At 41.0% G+C, this 21646-nt stretch overlaps 1 protein-coding gene across 10 annotated transcripts in view; it reads left to right on the forward strand.

The window, feature by feature from the left end:
- Nucleotides 1-21646, forward strand: part of ARHGEF3 (Rho guanine nucleotide exchange factor 3) — a 285595-nt gene that overhangs the window by 243977 nt on the left and 19972 nt on the right. For all 10 annotated transcript variants that reach the window (XM_037738103.1, XM_017527477.2, XM_017527479.1 and 7 more), the window contains 4 exons: nt 11324-11494; nt 13193-13255; nt 15734-15830; nt 15999-16075. In XM_037738103.1, the coding sequence (XP_037594031.1) occupies nt 11324-11494; nt 13193-13255; nt 15734-15830; nt 15999-16075 (408 nt within the window). The remainder of the gene's footprint in view (nt 1-11323; nt 11495-13192; nt 13256-15733; nt 15831-15998; nt 16076-21646) is intronic.

The following is a 21646-nucleotide window of genomic DNA, read 5'->3' on the forward strand; positions in this document are numbered from 1 at the left end:
CCAAAGTGGTGGGATTACAGGCATGAGCCTCGCCACAGACGTGATTCTTAATGGACTCATATAGCATTTCAGCAAAAGAATGTACAGTTTAGTTAATCGCTTTGCTATTGTTGAACATTTGTTTCCGTTTTTTCATCATTATAGATAATGGTGCTTTCTACATCCTGATCATGTGTATGTCTGTATTTATTTCCTTTTATTATATTCCTAGAAGTGGAATTCTGGTCAAAGGGTGTAAATACTAAAGGCCAATGATATAGCAAGGCTTTTGTTCTTAATGTGTGTCAGTTTTGGATAGAATTGCTTCTCTGTTTTCACATATAAATCTAGACTTCTTACATTTCTCCTTCTTTGTCGCCACAGCTATCCTCTTTGCTGTGATATCTTTCAAGATAGCAGTTCCCAGGGGCCCCTTGGGTTTTCCATGCAAGTCAAGGTGGTTTCTTATCTCTGTACCCACAGTGCCTAATACCCACATTACTTAGGATGTGCTCAAAAATTGGTAGTTGATATTATTATCACTGTTATGACTAAAAAAGGCAGCCACTGATGCTCCTAAGCTCTCTCCGGGGACTGGCAGTGGGTGCACCTAGTGATGGGGCCCTGCCCATCTCCTTCAGCTGGGCTACTTCATAATAGAATATGTCCCCTCCCCAAGTTGTAGCCCCTTCAGGGGGGATTGCTATGGCAAAGAAGGATTTCTGGCAACCGCAGCCTCTCGTTGCCCCATCCTCTGGCCCTTAGATCAGGGAATTATTTTATTTAACCCAGATGCAGTATGAATATATGATAAATTAGTGGTCTCCATTAATGTTCTTTGGATCTACTGTGTTATTTATTCTACCAAGACTTAATGGGGAGATAGTCAATACAAAAAGGCAGTCCTGCTCTGGAGAACTGTAAAAGTTCTACTTGGTAAAAGTTGTCTAAGATATATTAGCAAGTAGGGGAAGAAAGTTGGGAAGTTCAAAACCACTGTCCCAATTAATAATATACACCGTATTAGTATATGAATAGGAAAAAAAGCAGAAACGTCAAACTCTTTTTTTTTCTGTTGTCTCTTAGGAATACAATTATAAGATACTTTTGCAGTTCTTTTAGTTTTTGTTCTTCTTTTTTCCCCAGTATGTAAGAATTACAAGTGAATAGAAAATAAATAAATGAGATAGAACTATTGATTTTTCTTCATTATATATTTCTACTGTACTAGAATTTTTAAAATAATTATGTATTACCTTTGCAACCAGATAAAAATGAGTAAGATTAGAAAATCTTCTATGATAAAATCTTCCACAGAGAGACAGCTTAGTAATGGCCTGAAGGGTCATCAAGAAAGGACTGCCTAGCAAGGGTGGAGGGATTTGGGATGGCCTAGAATGGCTCACAGATGATAAGGATGAAAGGGAGAAAGCATTTCAAGCTTGAGAAAGGAATATGGGAAGACTGATACCATCTAGATATAAGAAATAATAAGTAAGAAGATTATCCAAGCATATGTGCTGATTTCCATGTCTGGCAACCATGATTTCCTTCTCTAACAACCTCAAACTTTGTCCCTTGGTCCAAGGTCATAAATTTTCTATAACTAACTTATTTAGCTGACATGGAGATGAGCTTGGGGGTGGGTGGCACATGTGTGTTAGGGAAAGCAACCAGAAACCAGACTGTCTTGTACTGGGTATCCAAGAGAGATAATGCAGGCATAGGTTCTTAGTTTCTTTTTCTGGTTGGGCCAGTAAAGCCCCTTCCCTATTCCTCTTTTCTGCTTATCACTGGAAACAGAAACTAGAAACCATGGCTTTAGGCTGCTAAAAGGCTAAAATAAAAGAAACAGAAATAAAACAACAACAACAGAATAAGGTAGGTTGGACAAGCTTGGAGAGTATAGCTCAGAGGTGACCTGTAGTCCACCTCAAGAGGAACTCCTGATTCTCTGCTGTTCTTTACTATTCCTGGAGTAGTAGAATATTACTGTTCTTTACTGTTCCTAGAAGCCATTGTAAATAGTTGACTATGCAGCTGGGCGCATGGCTCACGCCTATAACCCTAGCACTTTGGGAGGCCAAGAGAGGTGGATTGCCTGAGCTCAGGAGTTCAACACCAGCCTGGGCAAAATGGTGAAACCCTGTCTCTACTAAAATACAAAAAGATCAGCTGGGCGTGGTGGTGGATACCTGTAATTCCAGCTACTCAGGAGGCTGAGGCATGAGAATTGCATGAACCCGAGAAGGGGAGGCTGCAGTGAGCTGGGATCACGCCACTGCACTGCACCCTGGGCAACAAAGCAAAAAACTGTCTCCAAAAAAAAAAAGTTGACTGTTGTAATTTAAAACGTGTCATTTTTTATTTAATAATAACTCTCATTAGTGTAGTATCTGTGATGAACCAGGTTCTGCACAAAGTACCTTATGTTCATGGCCTTCTATCATCTCCTCTAAAACTCTGCAAGATAGGATTCACCACTTATGGGGAGAGATCTGAAGGTTGAAAATTGTGCCCAAGGTCACAAAGCTAGTAAGTGCCGGAGCTGGGATTCTGTAGAGTGTTCAGAGTGCCTCTCCTGCTGTAGACTTATCACGAAAAGTCCAAGTTTGGTCATAATAAAGCTTGCAGTTTGCCAGGATTTTAAAATAATCACCAGACTTTTGAGTTGGAGCATTCCACCTCACTGCTGTTCGCCTTCTGCGTCAGGGAGAGTCATCATTTCCATTTCGGCTCATGGACTATTTTGTCATTAACATTCTCATGCAAAAGCCATTTTATGGTGCCCAGTGAAGATGGTTGGGCTGCTGCCCCAAGCCTCTGGAAGCCTTCCTAATTTTTGGCTTGTACTATGCAAATGGTATGATATTTTCTCTACACCTAAGCCAAATATTTTCTTCAGCTTTTCATTCATTCTACTCAGAATATCTCCCAGCTACAGAAGGGTTTCTTGTTGTCCTGGGTCTTTGAGGCTTGACATTTATTGATTATGAATTAATTGGGTGCCCTTTTACCATGGTTATAATGTGCATCAATCTGAATCAGATTCTAAATATGTGGTTTTGTATTGTGCCATTTCTAACTCAGTGTTCATTGTCTTTCATGTTCATCAACTGACTGTGTTTCTTAGTTAATATTAGTTTCTCAGTTAATATTTCTTCATTAAAGCTGGAAAATAAATGTAGAGAATTAAAAAATGAAAATAAAAGCCAAGTGCAGTGGCTCACACCTGTAATTTCATCACTTTGTGAGGCTGAGACAAGAGGATTGCTTGAGGCCAGAAGTTCAAGACTAGCCCGGGCAATATAGTAAGACCCTGTTTTACCAAAAAAAAAAAAAAAAAAAAATCAAAAAATTAAAAATCAATACAATTTTAAAAATAAAACAAAAATTATCCATAGTCCCACCCTCCAGGGGATGTAACCCCTGTTAACGTTTTGTTGTATTTCAAATTGGGATCTTTCTTTTCTTAACACTACATGTGAGGTTCTCACCTTATCATTAAGGTTTTCTCAAAAAGAATGTTGCTTAACAACTGTTTAAGAAACAATTGTTTATTGTTGCAGTGTAATTTGTTTAATCTCTCTTGTAGAACATTTTAGGCTGTTTCCAGATCTTTTATAAACAACACTGTCCTGCTGAGGGCCTTCCTCTCCCTAGGAGTTGTCCTAATGGAAGTCCCTCTAGGAACCATTTGTCCAGGTAGTTCAGAGAGATATGTCTGCTGTTTGCTAATGAATCAAAGCATGTATCAACAAGCATAATGGTGGCAGTGCAGTCTGTGGTATGACAATGATAGGTAACTACCATTCCTGCTGACCGAGTACTGGGGACTTGGCCAAGCCTCTCATGTACTTTATCTTATATAATCCTACTACAACATTGTGAGGTACTTGGTATTATGCACCTTTTAGAGATGAGGAAACTGAGACCGAGAGAGATGAAAGGTCTCTCAGCCATTGAGTCGACCTGAGGCCATGCCTGTTTTACTCCAAAACCTGCATTCTTCACCCAAATCCATGTTTTGGAGTCAAACAATAGCACTCTGTTCCTATTCCAGCACTTACCTCGTGCCAGTCACTTACCCCTCTGCTACTCAAATTTCTCACCTATTAAAAAGGGAAAAATACAAGAACCTGCCCAATGCCTCTCATAGGATGAGCATGAGGGTCAAATGTGGCAGAGACCACATAGCTGGGAAGTGTTACTTCTCACTTAACATTAATTTCTGTAATGGAGCCTCGTAGGAGACTCCTCCAGGATGCTGTTGGAGAACATTTTCTTGTCCTGGCCATTATTGCTATACATTTTGGGTTAACCTACTGCAATGGCAACATAGGAAAGTATTTTCCTCTTACAGTCCCACCCCAGCCTCCAATCCTTGATAATAAACCATCTGCTACAAAATAGCAATATGGTCAGGAAGGTAAGCCTGGAGAATTTCCTTGGCTTGAATACTTTATTGGAGCATGTTATCTGTGGCTGTGGAAAACTGTTTTTGGAAAAGGGCAAGGGAGTACCCCGCTGAACTGGCGGCATTAACAAATCAGACCTGTCCCATTATGTCTACCTGCTGGGTTTACATTTCCTCTGACACATGTAAAGAGCACATCCCAGCCCCCAACAGACAGTCCCCTTTGCATTTGTAGCATCTTTTCCACATACCCAGCTCAGGCATAAACATGAGCATCCATTTCCTAAATCTGCATTATCTCTGTTATGGTCATTGTTGTTTTAGCTGCCAGCAATTATGAGATTTCAGTTTTTGACTCATTTGGTAGGCTGATTCCCTCATGGAAACTCTTGCTTATTCTGGAATATTTTTCACTCCAGTCCCAGCATCCCCACACCCAGGGAGATCTATGTACGTGCTTCTGTTTTTATGTGGTCCCGCCCAAGGCCAGGTCCCCCACTTTGAGGTGGGCCTCTTTTAGTTACCATGGACCGGTGTTTCTCACCCCAGGAACATTTGGCAATGTCTGGGCGTGTTTTGGTTGTCATAACTGGGCAGGATGTACTGCTGGAATCTAGTGGTTAGAGGCCAAAGACGGGGCTAAATGTCCTACAATGCACAGACAGCCTCCCACAGTAAAGAATTTCTAGTCCAAAATGTTGTGGTGGCCAGGTTGAGAAACTCTCTACACACCAAGAAGTAACCTGCAATTCATTTATTTGGGCATGTGTACCCCACCATACTATGAATCTTATCCTAGGGCAAGTAGGGTAGGTAGGATATTGGTTAAATATTGTGAGGTTTAGCCTAAAATAGACCAGACTAGGATTGTCATTCTGACAGTCACCTTACCACCATGTTTTAAATAATAAAGCACCCATTCATTAGCTGTGTGACCTTCAGCAAAGTGTCACCTTCTCTGAGCCTCTAGTTTCTTCATCTGTAAATAGAGGCAGAATCCTTACCTCTCAGGTAAAGCAGGGCTCTAAAGCTCCCCTCACAGTGCCTAGCACATAGCAAGCATAACATTTAATCATTAAGCAAAAGTTGTTGAGGTCTTACTATGTGTCAGTTGCTAATGAATCCATCAGTGAATAGAGCAGGTAGATATCCCTGCCTTCAAGGAGTTTACCTTCTATTGGAAGGAAATAGACATGAAAGAAACAAACAAACCTATAAGTATAGCACATGTTGAATATAGAGAAAAATAGAGACGGGTAGAGGATGTGTGGATGGACAGTGGCAGGGTTGCTGGTAGGGATGTTTTCTCTCAAGAGGCATCCTCTTGGAGTTTTCTTCTAGTAGTAGTCACCTGTCCCTCCTTTAACTCTAGTTCTCTCATATAGTTTTTCCCAGTGGTACTGATAACTGGTACAGGGGTGCTCATGGTATGTGGTCAGTGCTGTTGTGAATACCTGCCCATCACCTAGGTGCTGTCCCCAGACCAGCCCAGCTGCTACCCCTTTTCCCCAGGGCCAGCTGGCTGCTGACTACACACTGATTTGGCATTCTTTTATTATTATTTGTAGAGACAGGGTCTTGCTATGTTACCCAGACTGGTATCAAACTCCTGGCCTCTGGTAATCCTCCCATCTCAGCCTCCCAAAGTGCTGGAATTACAGGTATGAGCAACCTCACCCGGACAAATGGTTGGCATTCTTTATTCCTCCTTTGGGATTCTTCCTTTCAACATCCAGGTCCCTTCTGAGTGGAGCAGGAAGAAATGTTTCTTTTAATCCAACCTAATTAAAGGTGTAAATTTGAAATTTGGTCAGAGATCAGCCATTATTCCTAAAACCAAGCAAATGCATTCTCTGTCTCCTTAACTAGATTTACATTCCTAGAAGGCAGGAGCTGGATTCCATCTCATTGAAATTTCCCCACAATGTATGTCTTGCATGTAAACAGTAGATGCAGTCCCCATAGTAGAAAGAGCTCAGGCTCTATTGGAACCAAACAGATCTGGTTTTGAATCTTAGCTTCCCTCAACCTCAATTTCCTCCTCAGTAGAATGGAATAAACCCCCAACTTGCAGGATGGTTGTGAGAATCAAAGAGAAGAAATCAGAAGTGCTAAAAGACCCTCTGTGATATCCCCCATAGTACCCCGAGCCCAGCAGTCACTAGAGAAACACAAAACAATGATAGAGCTCTCTTTTTTTCCCATGCCACAACAGAAGACAATCTCCAACTCTCTGGGAAATTTTTTAACAAATTAATTAAAATATCCTCAATCTTACCTTCAAAACACAAAACTGAAATTAAGGTATAGTTGTTTAACCTATCAGATTGATAATTATACCTTGTTGATGAGAGTGTGACCAAAGTGTACTATCATGTACCTGTCTGAGGAATATAAAGTTGAATAGCCTGTTTGGAGGTCAACTTGGCGACACATCTCAAACATTAAAATGTTTATACTTCTTAGACCAAGGAATTCCACTTAAGGAATTCCTGCCTTTTGGAAGTATCAGCACAAATATACAAAGCATGTTCACTGAGGCACTTTTTATAATAGCCAGACACTGGAAACAATTTTAATGCTCATCAGTTGATTAAATCAATAGGCCTGTCCAGACTATGGGATACTAACTCTGCAGCCATTAAAAAGAATAAATGAATTTGAGGTAATGGAAATGTTTTGGAACTAGATAGAGGTGGTAGTTGTACAACCTTGTGAATATACTAAATAGCATTGAATTGTTCACTTAAAAAATGGTTAATTGTAGGCTGGGCACAGTGGCTCATACCTGTAATCCCAGCAGTTTGGGAGGCTGAGGCAGGAGGATCTCTTGAGACCAGAAGCTCAAGACCAACCTGGGCAACACAGCAAGACCCCATGCCTACAAAATTAAAAACAAAAAAATTAGCCAGGCACTTGCTTAGTGGTGGAACTTGCCTATAGTCTCAGCTACTCAAGAGGCTGAGGTGGGAGGATCACTTGAGCCCAGGAGTTTGAGATTACAGTGAGCTATGATTGCACCACTGCACTCCAGCATGGGCAACAGAGCAAGACCCATCTCTTAAAAACAACAACAACAAACAAAAGTAATTGAGTCATATGAATTTCACCTCAAGATATTGTCAAGTAGAAAGAGAAAGCATTCAGTTTTCTATGAATATTAGCAAACACACAGAAAAAATTTGGAAATAGCTAGATAGAACAAACTTAATAGTTGTTATTTCTAGGAGACAGACTTGGAGAAATGAGGGCATTTGTACTTAATTTTATACAATTTTGTAATATATGAAAATTTAAAATTAGCATACATTATTTTCAGATTGGTAGGGGGAGTTTAAAGTTGGCCAAAGACTGAAGATATAACAGAGTAGGAGGTTGATTCTCTCAAGTGAAAGTGGAAACTTTCATTTTGAATTTTCTTTCTTTGTATTTTCCTTTCTTTCTGCTCTTTAATTCTCAACCCAGCTGCCATCAGAACTGCAAACTGGGTTGAGCAAGTTACTTAATGACTCACTGGGCTTGTTTTGACCTTTTAATGCTTGTGGCTAATTGATTTGGAGTGCTGGGGATCTGCATGCATTTAGTTGCTGGTTACTGTTTACAAGGGACTGTTTTTAAGAGATCACAAGGATTTGCAAGATCCCATTAGTGAACTGTGTATTTGGTGCAAGCACTTTCTGGATCTACATAGGGCTGGTCCAGCCATCATGAGCTCATTAGTGAGCACAGGAGCTCCCCAGTGCTTTTGCCAGCCTAAGGGGCTTGTGTTGCTACTTGCAAACAGAGGAAGTTTCCTGCTTCCAGAAAGTTGTAGCAATACCCTGAAGCTCTTTGGAAGTTTCTTTTTACATTTTTCATTTATTCTTATATGTATCTATATGTTTTTAAAAATTTTAAACTGAAACAAAGGTCTTGATTTGTTGCTCAGGCTGATTTCAAACTCCTCAGCTCAAGTGATCCACCTGCCTTGGCTTTCCAAAGAGCTGGGATTACAGGCATGAGCCACCAAGCCCAGCCTCATTTTTTCTTTTCTTTCTTTTTTTTTTTTTTAAGACGGAGTCTCGCTCTGTCGCCCAGGCTAGAGTACAGTGGCACAATCTCATCTTACTACGTCTGTCTCCTGGGTTCAAGCAATTCTCCTTGAACCTCCCAAGTAGCTGGAATTACAGGCATCCACCATCACGCCCAGCTAATTTTTTTGTATTTTTAGTAGAGACAGGATTTCACCATGTTGTTCAGGCTGGTCTTGAACTCCTGACCTCAGGTGATCCGCCTGCCTCAGCCTTCCAAAGTGCTAGGATTACAGGCATGAGCCAACATGCCCAGCCTTATTTTTCTTCAGACATAAACATTTATAAAGTAGTACAGAAATCACCCATAATGTCAACATGAAAAAACAGTACAGTTTTGTGATCTCTTTATGTCTTTGATTATGTGTATTTTTTGCATACTTATAAAATGTTCACATATAGATTTTTAATCCTTTTATTTTAGCCTACATAGAAGGGATTTTTACATTTTAAATTATCTCTGAATTGTCTTAGTGGCTAGATAATATTATATCCAGCAGGTAATTATAACTTGTTTTTTTAAGAAGGAGTCTTTCTTATTTCCCAGGCTGGAGTGCAGTGGCATGATCTCAGCTCACTGCAACCTCTGCCTTCCATGTTCAAGCAATTCTATCTTAGCCTCCTGAGTAGCTGGGATTACAGGTGCCTGCTACCACACCCGGCTAATTTTTATACTTTTAGTAGAGATGGGGTTTCCCCATGTTAGCCAGGCTGGTCTCAAACTCCTGACCTCAGGTGATCCACCCACCTCAGCCTCCCAAAGTACTGGGATTACAGGTGTGAGCCACTGCACCCCGCCAATTATATCTTTCTTAACAATGCCCTTATGTTGAGTAGTTCTTTTTAAAATTTTCTTTACTTTCTGGAATTTTATTGTTGAATCTCAAAATAATTGGGAACTGCCTTAGAATGCTTTTGTGATGAAGGCTCATATGTCATATGCAGACTCAGTTCCTGACCTCAGGAAGTTTATAGTTAAGAGCAGGTGACCAATAATTCTAATCAAGTGTGACATCAGAGGTATGTCCAAATTGCTCTGGCAGAAGGTAGAATGACAGGAGAATGTTGGTGAAGACTTCTTAGAGGACGTGCTGTGTGAGTTACATCCTGAGGACAGTTAAGAGTTAGCCAACTGTGAAATGATGGAAACATATTCCAGGAAGAGAAGATTGCTCAAAGGGAGTACAGAGGATGGCAAAGCATGACATATTTAGGGAATGACAGATAGCCTGGTTTGGTTGGAGAATGGAGGTTCATGGACGAGTGGCAGGATGGGATCCTAAATACAGAGACTGTGGTCAGATTAAAAGAGACTTCTGGACTGGGTGCAGTGGCTCACGCCTGTAATCCCAGCACTTTGGGAGGCTGAGAAGGGCAGATCATGAGGTCAGTAGATCGAGACCATCCTGGCTAACACGGTGAAACCCCGTCTCTACTAAAAATACAAAAAATTAGCCGAGCGTGGTAGTGGGCACCTGTAGTCTCAGCTGCTCGAAAGGCTGACACAGGAGAATTGCTTGAACCCGGAAGGTGGAGGTTGCAGTGAGCCGAGATTGCCTCACTGCACTCCAACCTGGGCAACAGAGCGAGACTCCATCACACACACACACACACACACACGCGCGCGCGACTTTCTGTGCCAAGCTGAAGAGTTGAAACTTTATGCTGAATTCCCCAGAGAGCCATGGTGGGGAACACTTCCTAAACAAGAACGTGGTTTTTGAGCACAGCAATACCTCATTGCTTTGGCAAAGTCCCCAGTAAGTGTGATGAAATTTTCTAGGATGAAGACTGAAAGTGATGCATTCAGCTTTCTTCCAGATCATTTGTATTTGTCACAAGAAAGCATTCTGGTGGCATGTTTAAGTCACAAAGGTGGACTTCAGGTGGTTAGACTGCCCCAGAGGCTACTGGGGCCTCTTTGGGAATAGGAAAATACCTTGGGGACAGGAATCATCTGCTGCGAAGATGGTATTTGGTATGTGTATTAGTCAGATGTTTCAAGTTGACAGAACCCCAATGAGATAATAGAAAGGGAAATGTCTTAGCCCACGTAACAAAAATGTCTAAGGGTGCTTCTGGTTTTAGGCACAGTGGGATCCAGATGCTCAAGCAGTATTAGTAAAGCTTGCTCCCTTCTTGTCTCCATTGGTCACTCCATCCTTCATTCTGGGTCTCTTTATTCTCTCCTGTAGCAGACATATGCTTCTGTGCAACCAGGGAGAGTTGCTGCTGTAAGCCCATTTCTGTTATCTCTTGAACTCAAAATCCCAAAGGAATACTCTTCCCTTCTTTCTCCCATAAATCATGTGACAAATTTCAGGGAATCACATGCCCATCTCTAACCAGGATGGTGGAATACTCTATTGGTCAGGTCTGGGGGAGCCCACCAAAACTATATGAAATAGAATACCCAAAGATAGTGGGATTCTATTTATAGAAGGAGGAGGGTAGAAGTACTGGCCAAATGTTTAAGCAATACATAAATAAAGACCATCCACTGTTGTTATCTCTCGTTCTTCTAAAGAGGGAAGATGTCCACTGGAAAAAAGTAGAGCTCATCACGTATCCAAGAACTGCCTTCATGCGTGAGTTTGGCCTGATATGTGCTTGTGCTATAGTCCACTTGGGATCCAGGTCATACAGGACGGATACTCCCAGCACATGTTCCAAACCCTGTCCAATTTTCCTTAGCACGTAGACTCAAGACAATGCCCTACTTCCCAAAGGCCTTGTGGCAATGTCCTCTTTTTCTTTCACATATATGATTTATATTCTGTCAACGACAGGAAACTGCTCAAAGATCCACCCAGTCCTGCCGCTGCCCCCATGATGGTTTGTTTTTCTCATTGTTTAGCGCTCCATTAGCTTCCGCAGCGAGAGCCGCCCTGACATCCTTGCCCCCCGACCCTGGTCCAGAAATGCCGCCCCCTCAAGCACGAAACGGAGAGATAGCAAGCTCTGGAGTGAGACCTTCGATGTGTGCGTCAATCAGATGCTTACATCCAAGGAAATCAAACGTCAGGAGGTAGGCTCGGGGCCCATGGAGTTGGCTATGTGTCTGGAACAAAGGTGCACTGCAGGAGACAGCTGTGCTGGAGTTTGTGCCTCAGTCTCCAAATCAATTCTTGATTGCATTTGTAGAAGGAGGAAAACGGGAGTGTCTGACCTTGGGGAGGGAACTGAGAAACCAAAACCCAGCTGGTAGGGTGTGGCCCTCACTTTAAAAAGAAACTGATGTGAAAATCTGAATTTATAAGAAGATGAAACCAAGTGTCTATTTAGGTTACTGAATTCACAAAAATAATCATTTGAGTTATATTTTGATAGCAACTTACAGAGTATTTTTAAATATTTAATTTATATAACTTTGATTCTGCTTTGTGGAAAACTTCCTTTCTATAGAATCCAGTTAATTTCACTCCCTGTAAGTTTTCTGTATCAATTGCCCTAAATGGCTGTGATAATATTATCCTGTATAGAAGAGCTTGTCTAAGTGCTTGTGCCAAGCTGTGCTGAGCACTTCATGCCTGCATCATCTGATGAGATCCTTGGAGTATTCAGCCCGGGGTTGCACCTTCACCTGCTTTGTGCCCAGTTTACCAGTCAGCCCCAGGCAGAGGGAGCGTTCAAAGCCTGACCACTTCTTCCCTATAGCCTGAAACATAGTAGACCCTGAACTATCATCACAAACTTGTAGTCCTTTAATAATGTAATGTTTGCTGACAATTTCACTTCCCAGATGGGAGTGAAAGAGTGTTCTTCACATCATAGCTCTTTAGCATGATGGCTTAATAGAGCCAAATTAGAAATGGTCCATTTACACACTCTTCCACACAATCAGCTCCTATAATTTTATTTATTGTACCTGTGGGGCTGAGAAGTAATTTAGAATGAATTAACTTCACCACAATGTATTTGGAGAGATAAAATATTGGATTCTTCCTACAATCTCAGCCTCAAGGCAGTGGATAACGCAAATAAAACTTTCTGCTGAGATTCACCTTCTGTTGAGTAGAAGAAAAAGTGGGGATGGTCCAGTTAATAATATTGCCACTTCCATTATCTAGAATAGCCCCTGAATCACTTCTTATGATTGCCTCTCACAACAAGGGTGCCAAATCCATGGCTCACACTGTAATTATTTTACCTAAAATAGTTCTCACTGGCGCATGCGGTGGCTCACACCTGTAATCCCAGCATTTTGGAGGCCGAGGCAGGCAGATGATGAGGTGAGGAGTTTGATACCAAGCTGACCAACATGGTGAAATCCCATCTGCACAAAAAATACAAAAATTAGCTGGGTGTGGTGGCATGTGCCTGTAATCCCAGCTACTCAGGAGGCTTCACCCAGGAGGTGAAGGTTGCAATGAGCCAAGATCATGCCACGGCACTCCAGCCTGGGCTACAGAGCAAGACTCTGTCTCAAAAAAAAAAAAAAAAAAAAAAAATAGTTCCCACTTGTTCGGCTCCATCAAAGTTCTGTAACCTGAAAGATGACTTTTGGATTAGAAATGTGTGGAAACTTTCTCCCACAGAGAAGCACAATTTCATTGCAGGTTTAAGCACAGATGTATTTGTTTCAGTTTAATATAACTTTTTGGGACTAACTTTAAAATACTTAAGTATGTAAATTTGGGGTTTTGAGTAGTGGAGCGAGCATTGTTTGAATATGGTCTTGTAAATGAAGGGAGAATTCAGTTAATATGTTTGCCTTTCCTCACAGGCGATCTTTGAGCTTTCCCAAGGAGAAGAAGACTTGATAGAAGACTTGAAATTAGCAAAAAAGGTAAATTTAAATCCAGTGGTCATTTGAGTCATATTTTTTCTTGAATAATTTAACAACCCTAAAGTGGTGCTTCATGACAACTCTCTTTAAAACTAAGACTGGTCATCAAAATTGAGAAGAATCTTCTACCACATACCAAACAGGGGAAAATGCTTCAAAACAAGAAGGCAGAATAGCTCTCCAGGCCTTGCACCTTTAGGGGTTTACCTCTGCATGTCTCTAATGCATCTCAAAGAATACTTCAGCCTAAATCCGAAAATGTCCATGGAGGCCTGGCTTTATGTCTATTTCCTTGTCCTAGAAGTCTCATATGTAGGACTCTTTGTCCATGGGAGAGAATGTGTGCATATCTGAAACTTGAGCTGTGTTTTAGAAATAAAGCCATTTGAATCTCAAAAGTGAATAAAGTTAAATGAGGCAATTGCATACTATCATATAAGTTGGGGTCTCTTATATTGGACTGTGTTTTCTAGTCAACATTTTGTATGGGGAGGGGAAGGACAACAAATCTTCCTCAAAAATGTTTCCATTCCAGTAACACAGCCCCCCAACTCCATGGCTTGTAGGCTAAAATCCAGACTCCTTTATCTGATATTCACAGCCTCCTCAAAGAATCACAGGGTTGGAAGGATAGAAGGATACCTCCCTTCTTTTAAGGGTTTTAGTCTTTCTGCTGAGATGAAATTCTACCTTTAGCATTCCTGAGAGATGGCCACCCAAGCTTCGCTTGGACACAGCCAAGAAATGAATTTTAGGTAGGGCTGGAGAAGGAGGAGATCAGAGAGGGCAAAGAAGTTATTTCACTCTGAGATGTTATCATGCTGGTCATATGTCTAACTCCCCTTTCCTGCATCAAGATTTGCCAAACTCAAGCACCTTCAGATGTTTCCCTGCCATCCCTTTACTAATGGTGGCCCTACCTTCCTAGAAACTTTTCTCTTTCCTTTCAACCATCCATATCCACCCATCCTTCAGGAACCAGCTCAAATCTCAATTCATTCTTATATAACATTTATTGCCTCCTCCTCTGTACCAAGGAGCTCATCTTCAAAACTTCCCTTGGCCACTCCAGCTTTAATTCTCTGAACCTCTAGAGTAGTTATGATTTGATGGCTTTTTGCTGTCATGTGACATCAGTCTTGTTTTTAATCTTTAACTAATTTTTAAACATAAGCCAGGCCCAGTGGCACATGCCTGTAATACCAACACTTTGGGAAGCCAAGGTGGGCGGAACACTTGAGGTCAGGAGTTCAAGACCAGCTTGGCCAATATGGTGAAACCCCTTCACTACTAACAAAATACAAAAATTAGCCTGGTATGCTGGCGGGCACCTATAATTCCAGCTACTTAGGAGGTTGAGGCAGGATAATCACTTGAACTCAGGAGATAGAGGCTGCAGTGAGCTGAGATTGTGCCACTGTACTCCAGCCTGGGTGACAGAGCAAGACTCCATCTCAAAAAAAAAAAAAAGTTTTTTTTTAATTTAAACATAGATTTCATTTTCCATGAGATCAGAAACTAAAATATTAAACTAAAAATATTTTTGTTTTTCTTATCTTCCCCATTCGCTTTATAAAACTCCTTAAGGCTGAGTGCGGTGGCTCACGCCTGTAATCCCAGCACTTTGGGAGGCCAAAGTAGGCAGATCACAAGGTCAGAAGATCGAGACCATCCTAACCAACATGGTGAAACCCAATCTCTACTAAAAATACAAAAAAATTAGCTGGGCATGGTGGTGCCTGCCTGTAGTCCCAGCTACTGGGGAGGCTGAGGCAGGAGAATTGCTTGAACCCAGGAGGTGGAGATAGCAGTGAGCCAAGATCGCAGCACTGCACTATAGCCTGGGTGACGGTGCGAGACTCTCTCCCAAAAAAAAAGAAAAAAAAAAATCCTTGAAGGCAGGAAACAGATTCTAAGTCTTCATATTCTGTTTCTGTGCCCTGGGTATAACTATATTCTTGTTGTTCAGTTATCTCTAATAAGAGATGATAGGATTGGCAGAGGTTTTACTCTCTTTGTTCAAATAGTACTACAGGATACCAGCCACTGTTTCTTTCTTCTTTTTCTTTATTTTAAATATGTACTCATTGAAAAAAAGAATCTACTGGTAGCTAGTTTTGAATAAAGTAGGATTTTTTTTTTAAACAGGCAGGATCTTCATTTTGAAAACATTTTAACAGTCAAATCTGTTCTATGCCTAGGATGTATGCTCTTTCCTAGATACTTGATATACTAGAATAAAAAAAAAAAACTTTAGAAAAATCTGCTTTGTTTTATCAACAACCACAAAGTTTCAAGGCAGTGCTGGTTTTTCCTCTCCTCCAGCCACACCTATCTGCTGTTTCTGAAGCTTTATGGGAGAAGTTAGAGAGCCGAAAATCTTGTTATTGGATAGGACCTCTCAGGAGCCACTTATATGAACAATGTACTTCCTCTGATTTTAAACATTTGCTTATATCTCTTGCCCTTTTTGTGCAGGCTTATCATGACCCCATGCTGAAACTCTCCATAATGACAGAACAAGAGTTGAATCAAATTTTTGGAACACTGGACTCTCTAATTCCTCTACATGAAGGTATAATTTTGTTCCCAGGATGGGTTGTGACTTGTAGCTTTAATTGAGTTGTCTTATAATGAGTGAGTGATTATGAAATGCCTGCCATGTGAATAACTCAGAACCTACTTCCAGCCCTGTTCATATTTAAATGCCTAACAAATAAGCATTCTGTCTGTTTTTTGCCAGAGCTCCTTAGTCAGCTTCGAGATGCTCGGAAGCCTGATGGCTCGACTGAACATGTTGGTCCCATCCTCGTGGGCTGGGTAAGAAAGTTCTCTGGTCTTTGTTGCAGATAAATTTCAATAATATAGATGAGAAACATTTAGCTAGACTTTTTTTTTTTTTTTACAAGTATTGGTTTCACATCTGAAAAAACCAAATTCCTAGTAAAATTATAATTATGTTTAGACTGTCTATTTAAAACATGAAAGCAGTTCTTTTCTTATTATAAATATACTGCTTTTAAAAGTAACAGGGCCATTTGCAACAAAATAAGTAAAGGTACACATGAAACTATTACTAGGCTCATATCAAATCAAAACTAGTTAATATTATCAGGCCAATTGCTAATATAATTATTACTAGCCCAGTAAAAATTTATTGACATATTCCTATCCACTACCAAAAAAAACCAAACAAACTTTTCAGGCCACAAGAAAAAATCTCATGGTCAAAATGTAGTTTTATAAACAGGATAATAAGCATATGTTGCTAATGTTTAGCATATATACAAAGCTAAGTAATTTCATAGGACAGCTTAGTATATGGTTAGTTTCATCTCAACATAACTCATTCCTTTTCCTAATTAAATAAAAATAAGCTGTGATCTTAGGAGTCATAAATTTATGATCCTGGGACTGGATTTGTGTTTTATTGTGTACATAAAGTTGTTTGTTCGTTTAACTTACTTTGGACAAGGTGTGTGCTCTATTTTGCCTCAGTCCCCACAACTCCCCATTCTATACATTTCTGTTTCCTTCTATGAGTACTTGAATGATCCACCCCAGTTCCAAGTGTTTTTCATTTGTTGTAAAGCAGATAATGAGAGCAGATTACTTTGCTGACTTCTTCCAGGCGAGATTAGGTCTCTCATCACCCTGTGGCACACGGTATTCCAGGAAAATAGGCAGGAAGTACCAAAACAGCTAATATTAGAGATAATTTCACTGTTTGGAGAGTGTTGTGAAGGTTATAAATCCTACTGTTGCTATGTGAGTTCTGTTTACCCAGTTATATTTGCATTTTAATCTTCCTAAAACCTTTTGGTTCCCATGCCTTGATACGACATAGATGTGCAGAAAGTTTTTACATTGATCTCTTATCTCTCACTGACTGTCTTGGTCAAGATACTTAATGAGAGTTTCATGACTTAGATAGCTTTAGTTCAGGAGTCAATTTTAGCACTAAGGCTGGAATATTCCAAGGGTATCTGAAAGGCAAGTAATGTTCTAAGATGAATAATTTAGAAAATATGCCTTAATATTTCAAGAGAGAGAGTTCATTCTATATTTTTGACTTTCATTTTATTATGAGCCATGTTTTAACTTCTTTAGCCCACAAAGAAATTTCTCCAAAGAGAGCCAGCCAACTGGAGACAGAGAGACAGAGACAGAGAAGGTATAATGAGTAAAGAGTCTGCCTCAATATCTCTTAAACTTCCTGAGTCTGTGGACTTTGATATAGGGGTAAAAGGAACGTTAGGCCGCATTCCAGAATTTGTAGGATAACTGCTCTGTTTTTGATGAGACAATAGTATAGGACTACGTGGTTTCCTTAGGCAGCATATGCAAATTGTCAATTTGTGCCAGAAGCAAAATTGTAGTAATTTGCCTTTATACTAACTTTTTGCTGAACTAAGCGTTTGTCACATTTATTAGAAAATTGGTTTGAGCTTGGAGCAGCTTTGCAGTCCTTTTCTGTACATACTCAGAGGAAGTGTGACCATGCATGCTGGCCCATTGCTATATGGATCCTTCAGGCATCAAATGAGGACTTGGATCTTGAAGAGCAGCCTAAAATTAAACAACCGGCCTGTTGTTGCCAGACTTCATGAGAAATGGCCCTTATTTATCAGGCCTGACGAGCTGTTAAATGTTTTTCCTCTTTTAACTGCAGATGTGTTCGTATGAGTGGGAACAGTAAACCAAGGAGTACATATGTTTGAGTTCTTGTATTTTTAACAGAACAAAGTAAACATCTTAGTGGACTTTGGATGAGAAAAGTCAGAGCCCATTCGACCCATGAAAAACTGATTTATTTTCCCCCCAAAGGAAAAAAGTGGTGGGGGTAGGGAGGGGCACCTTTTAAACAAGTGAGCCTTCCAAGTGGGACAGCCCTGGCCAGTCCTTTTGACCTTAGAATGAATCAATTACTTTTACTTTGAAGACCTTAAACAGAGTGGTTGCTTTTTTTCAGGGAACTACCCAGTTACTAAGAATTAGTGTCCCCCCTCCCTAATGGGTCAGCCTGTTTGAGTAAGCCCTCCCTAGCATAAAAAAACAACTAACCAAGTGACTTACCTCCATGCCAACGTTTTTTTCAATGATAAAATAATTTCTAAACTCTCCAAGGGAGAAAGTTCTCATGTTAATTTGGCGTCTAATTAAAGTTTAATTCCTAAGAAAGAGCCAGGGTACATGGAAGCAAAAAAATAGATTTTTTCTGACACTTTTCACAATATTAAGGGGATAAAGAACTTTTTAAAAAAGTGAATTTCCCTTATAAATTCTTGATAGTCTGTTTAATAAAGAGATGGCGAGTAGTTCAGAACTCTGAGGGTAAAGGGGAAGCAAGAACAAGCTTCAGACTCTAGCTAAGCAAGTAGCTTTGGTTCTCTAAACCACAGTCCCTTCAATAAAAATATTCTAGGGCCCAGGCACAGTGGCTTATGTCTATAATCCTAGCTCTTTGGGAGTCTGAGGTGAGTGGATGGCTTGAGACCAGCCTGGGCAACATGGTGAAACCCTGTCTCTACAAAAAAAAAATTAGCTGACATGGTGGTGCATGTCTGTAGCCCCAGCTACCTGAGAGGCTGAGGAAGGAGAATTGCTGGAGCCTGGGAAGAAGAGGCTCAGTGAGCCATGATCACGCCACTACTTTCCAGCCTGAGTAACAAAGCAAAACCCTGTCACAAAAAGAAAAAACTTCTAGGGACAAGTAATAATAGCTAATACTTACTGATTCTTAATCAGAAGCCAAGCCCCTTGATACATATTTTGTATGCCTTACCTCATTGAGGGAGGCGGGACATTAGAATATACATTTCGTAGGTGGAGATACTGAGGCTCGGAAGAGTCACTGACTAACAGCTGTGGGAGTTAGGCTTTGAACCTGATTCTCCCTATTTCTGAGTCCTTTTTTTTTTTCAGAGTGAGTCTTGCTCTGTCGCTAAGGTTGGAGTTCAGTGGTGTAATCCCAGCTCACTGCAAACTTGGCCGCCTGGGTTCAAGTGATTCTTGTCACCCAGCCTCCCAAGTAGCTGGGATTACAGGCGCACACCACTATGTCCGGCTAATTTTCATATATTTTAGTAAAGATGGGATTTCACCAGGTTGCCCAGGCTGGTCTCAAACTCCTGACCTCAAGTGATCTACCCTCCTCAGCATCCCAAAGTGACGGGATTACAGGTGTGAACCATGATGCCTGGCCTAGCCTCTTCTTTGACCACTGCATTTTCACCTCACACATTCTGAATAAGGGAGTGTGTGTGTATTTGAGAACCAAGATCTTGTACATTCTTCACCCTGTATAGTTTAGATCACTTGTGGCCTTTCCTAGCCGGTGACTGAACTAGATAGCCTTTCAGGTCACGCCCAGGAAATGAGCACCCTGTCAGGTGAGAGCACAGGACCAGAGCCTGATTTGGTTGCCATGGTAGCAGGGCAGCAGGATCACAGGGAGCAATGGCCCATCCTCAGGGAGCAGCAGTGTGGTTGCGGTTCCTCACTAGTTTACATCAGATGGCTACTGCTGATTTGTTTCTTACTAATGAAAACATTGGGCATTTCCAGATCTTTTTGAAAGGTGAGGAAGTGGAAATGAAATTAAGAAGGCCTAAGGCCCTTTTTAATTAACTCTGAAAATCTAAATTATAAGCCACAGTACCATGTCTGGGTTCTCTCCCTCTCTCTCTCTCTCTCTCTGTCTCTCTGTCTCTCTGTCTCCCTCTCTGTGTGTGTGTGTGTGCGCGTGTGTGTGTGCGCATGCGTGTGCGTGTGTGTGTGCGCACGCGTGTGCATGTGTAAGTACCAATTATCATTACTTTCAAATAATAGCTAGCACTTTCAGATATAAGGTTGAGGGAAAAAAATTCTGCAACTCTTTAACACAAGTAGAGATTTTTTCTTTTTTTTTCTTTTTTTTTTTTTTTTTTTTTTTTTTTTTTTTTTTTTTTTTTTTTGAGATGGAGTCTTGCTCTGTTGCCCAGGCTGGAGTGCAGTGGCACAATCTCAGCTCACTGCAACCTCCGCCTCCCGGGTTTAAGCAGTTCTCTGCCTCAGCCTCCCAAGTAGCTGGGATTATAGGTGCCTGTCACCACACCTGGCTAATTTTTGTATTTTTAGTAGAGACGGGGTTTCACCATCTTGGCGAGACTAGTCTTGAACTCCTGATCTCATGATCCACCTGCCTTGGCCTCCCAAAGTGCTGGGATTACAGGTGTGAGCCACTGCATCCAGCCTGAGATTTTTAATAACATGTAAGGAAGGTAGACATTTCCAAGGAATGTTAAGCTCAACAGTGAGCTTTTAAAATATTACTTTCTTTTTTTGGTTTCAGAGTATTTAAAGTTTCAGAAGCTGCCATACTTTTTTTTTTTTTTAAACAGAGTCTCGCTCAGTTGCCCAGGCTGAAGGGCAGCGGCACGACCTCGGCTCACTGCAACCTCTGCCTCCCAGGTTCAAGCAATTCTCCTGCCTCAGCCTCCTGAATAGCTGGGATTACAGGCACCCACCACCATGCCTAGCTAACTTTTGTATTTTTGGTAGAGCTGGGATTTTACCATGCTGGCCAGGCTGGTCTCGAACTCCTGACCTCGTGATCCACCTTGGCCTCCCGAAGTGCTGGGATTATAGGTGTGAGCCACCACGCGTGGCAGCCATACTTTATTTTTAAGCAATGTTCCCAAACCATCAAATATTAGCTAATTTTATAACCTATTAAACATGCATTTACTTGTTCATTCAGAACACAGAGTTTCTCCCATATAGTAAGCCCAATGCAAAGTAGTGAGGATGCAGAAATGAAAGTCACTCTTTTGCCAGTGTCTTGCACTGAATCCCTCTAAAGAACAGGTATTACAAGGAATAGGACTTCCTAGTGCAAGGGAGAGAAACAAAAGCTGTTAGGCCATTGGCTGCGTTTTATTGCTTCTGGTAACTTTCTGGAGGCTGGTAGCTCTTAGATTAGAATGCCAAGGCAGAAAAAGTGGACAAGAAGCCTTTTCCGTTGAGCCTCTGACATGGTGTTTGCACAGTTTGACTGATGGGATGTGTCAGAGAAATTAGCATTTCGCTGAAATGAAGGCAGTGAAGTTTAAATGTTCCAAAGTCTTTAAGCTTAAATTGTTTATCACATGGTATTGTGATGTTAACTGTTAGTGACAGCCAAAACTTGTTTCTGGCCTGTCAGAGCTAGTTTAAAAGATGTTTATAAATGCTCTCTGCATCTGATTTTTTTAGTAATCATACTTTTGCTTTAACTTCTTGAGGCTCTTTATAATTGGGCTCCTTGGAATCAGATCATCTTAAACTAATGTGGGCTAGTATAGAGGTTCGAGCCATGCAAAGGGCTATGGAGTGTGACCCTTTGCCTCCTTTTTGTGCCACTAAAGTCTT

The sequence above is a fragment of the Cebus imitator genome, unplaced genomic scaffold (assembly GCF_001604975.1).
Source record: "Cebus imitator isolate Cc_AM_T3 unplaced genomic scaffold, Cebus_imitator-1.0 Scaffold48, whole genome shotgun sequence".
Classification (NCBI taxonomy): domain Eukaryota; kingdom Metazoa; phylum Chordata; class Mammalia; order Primates; family Cebidae; genus Cebus; species Cebus imitator.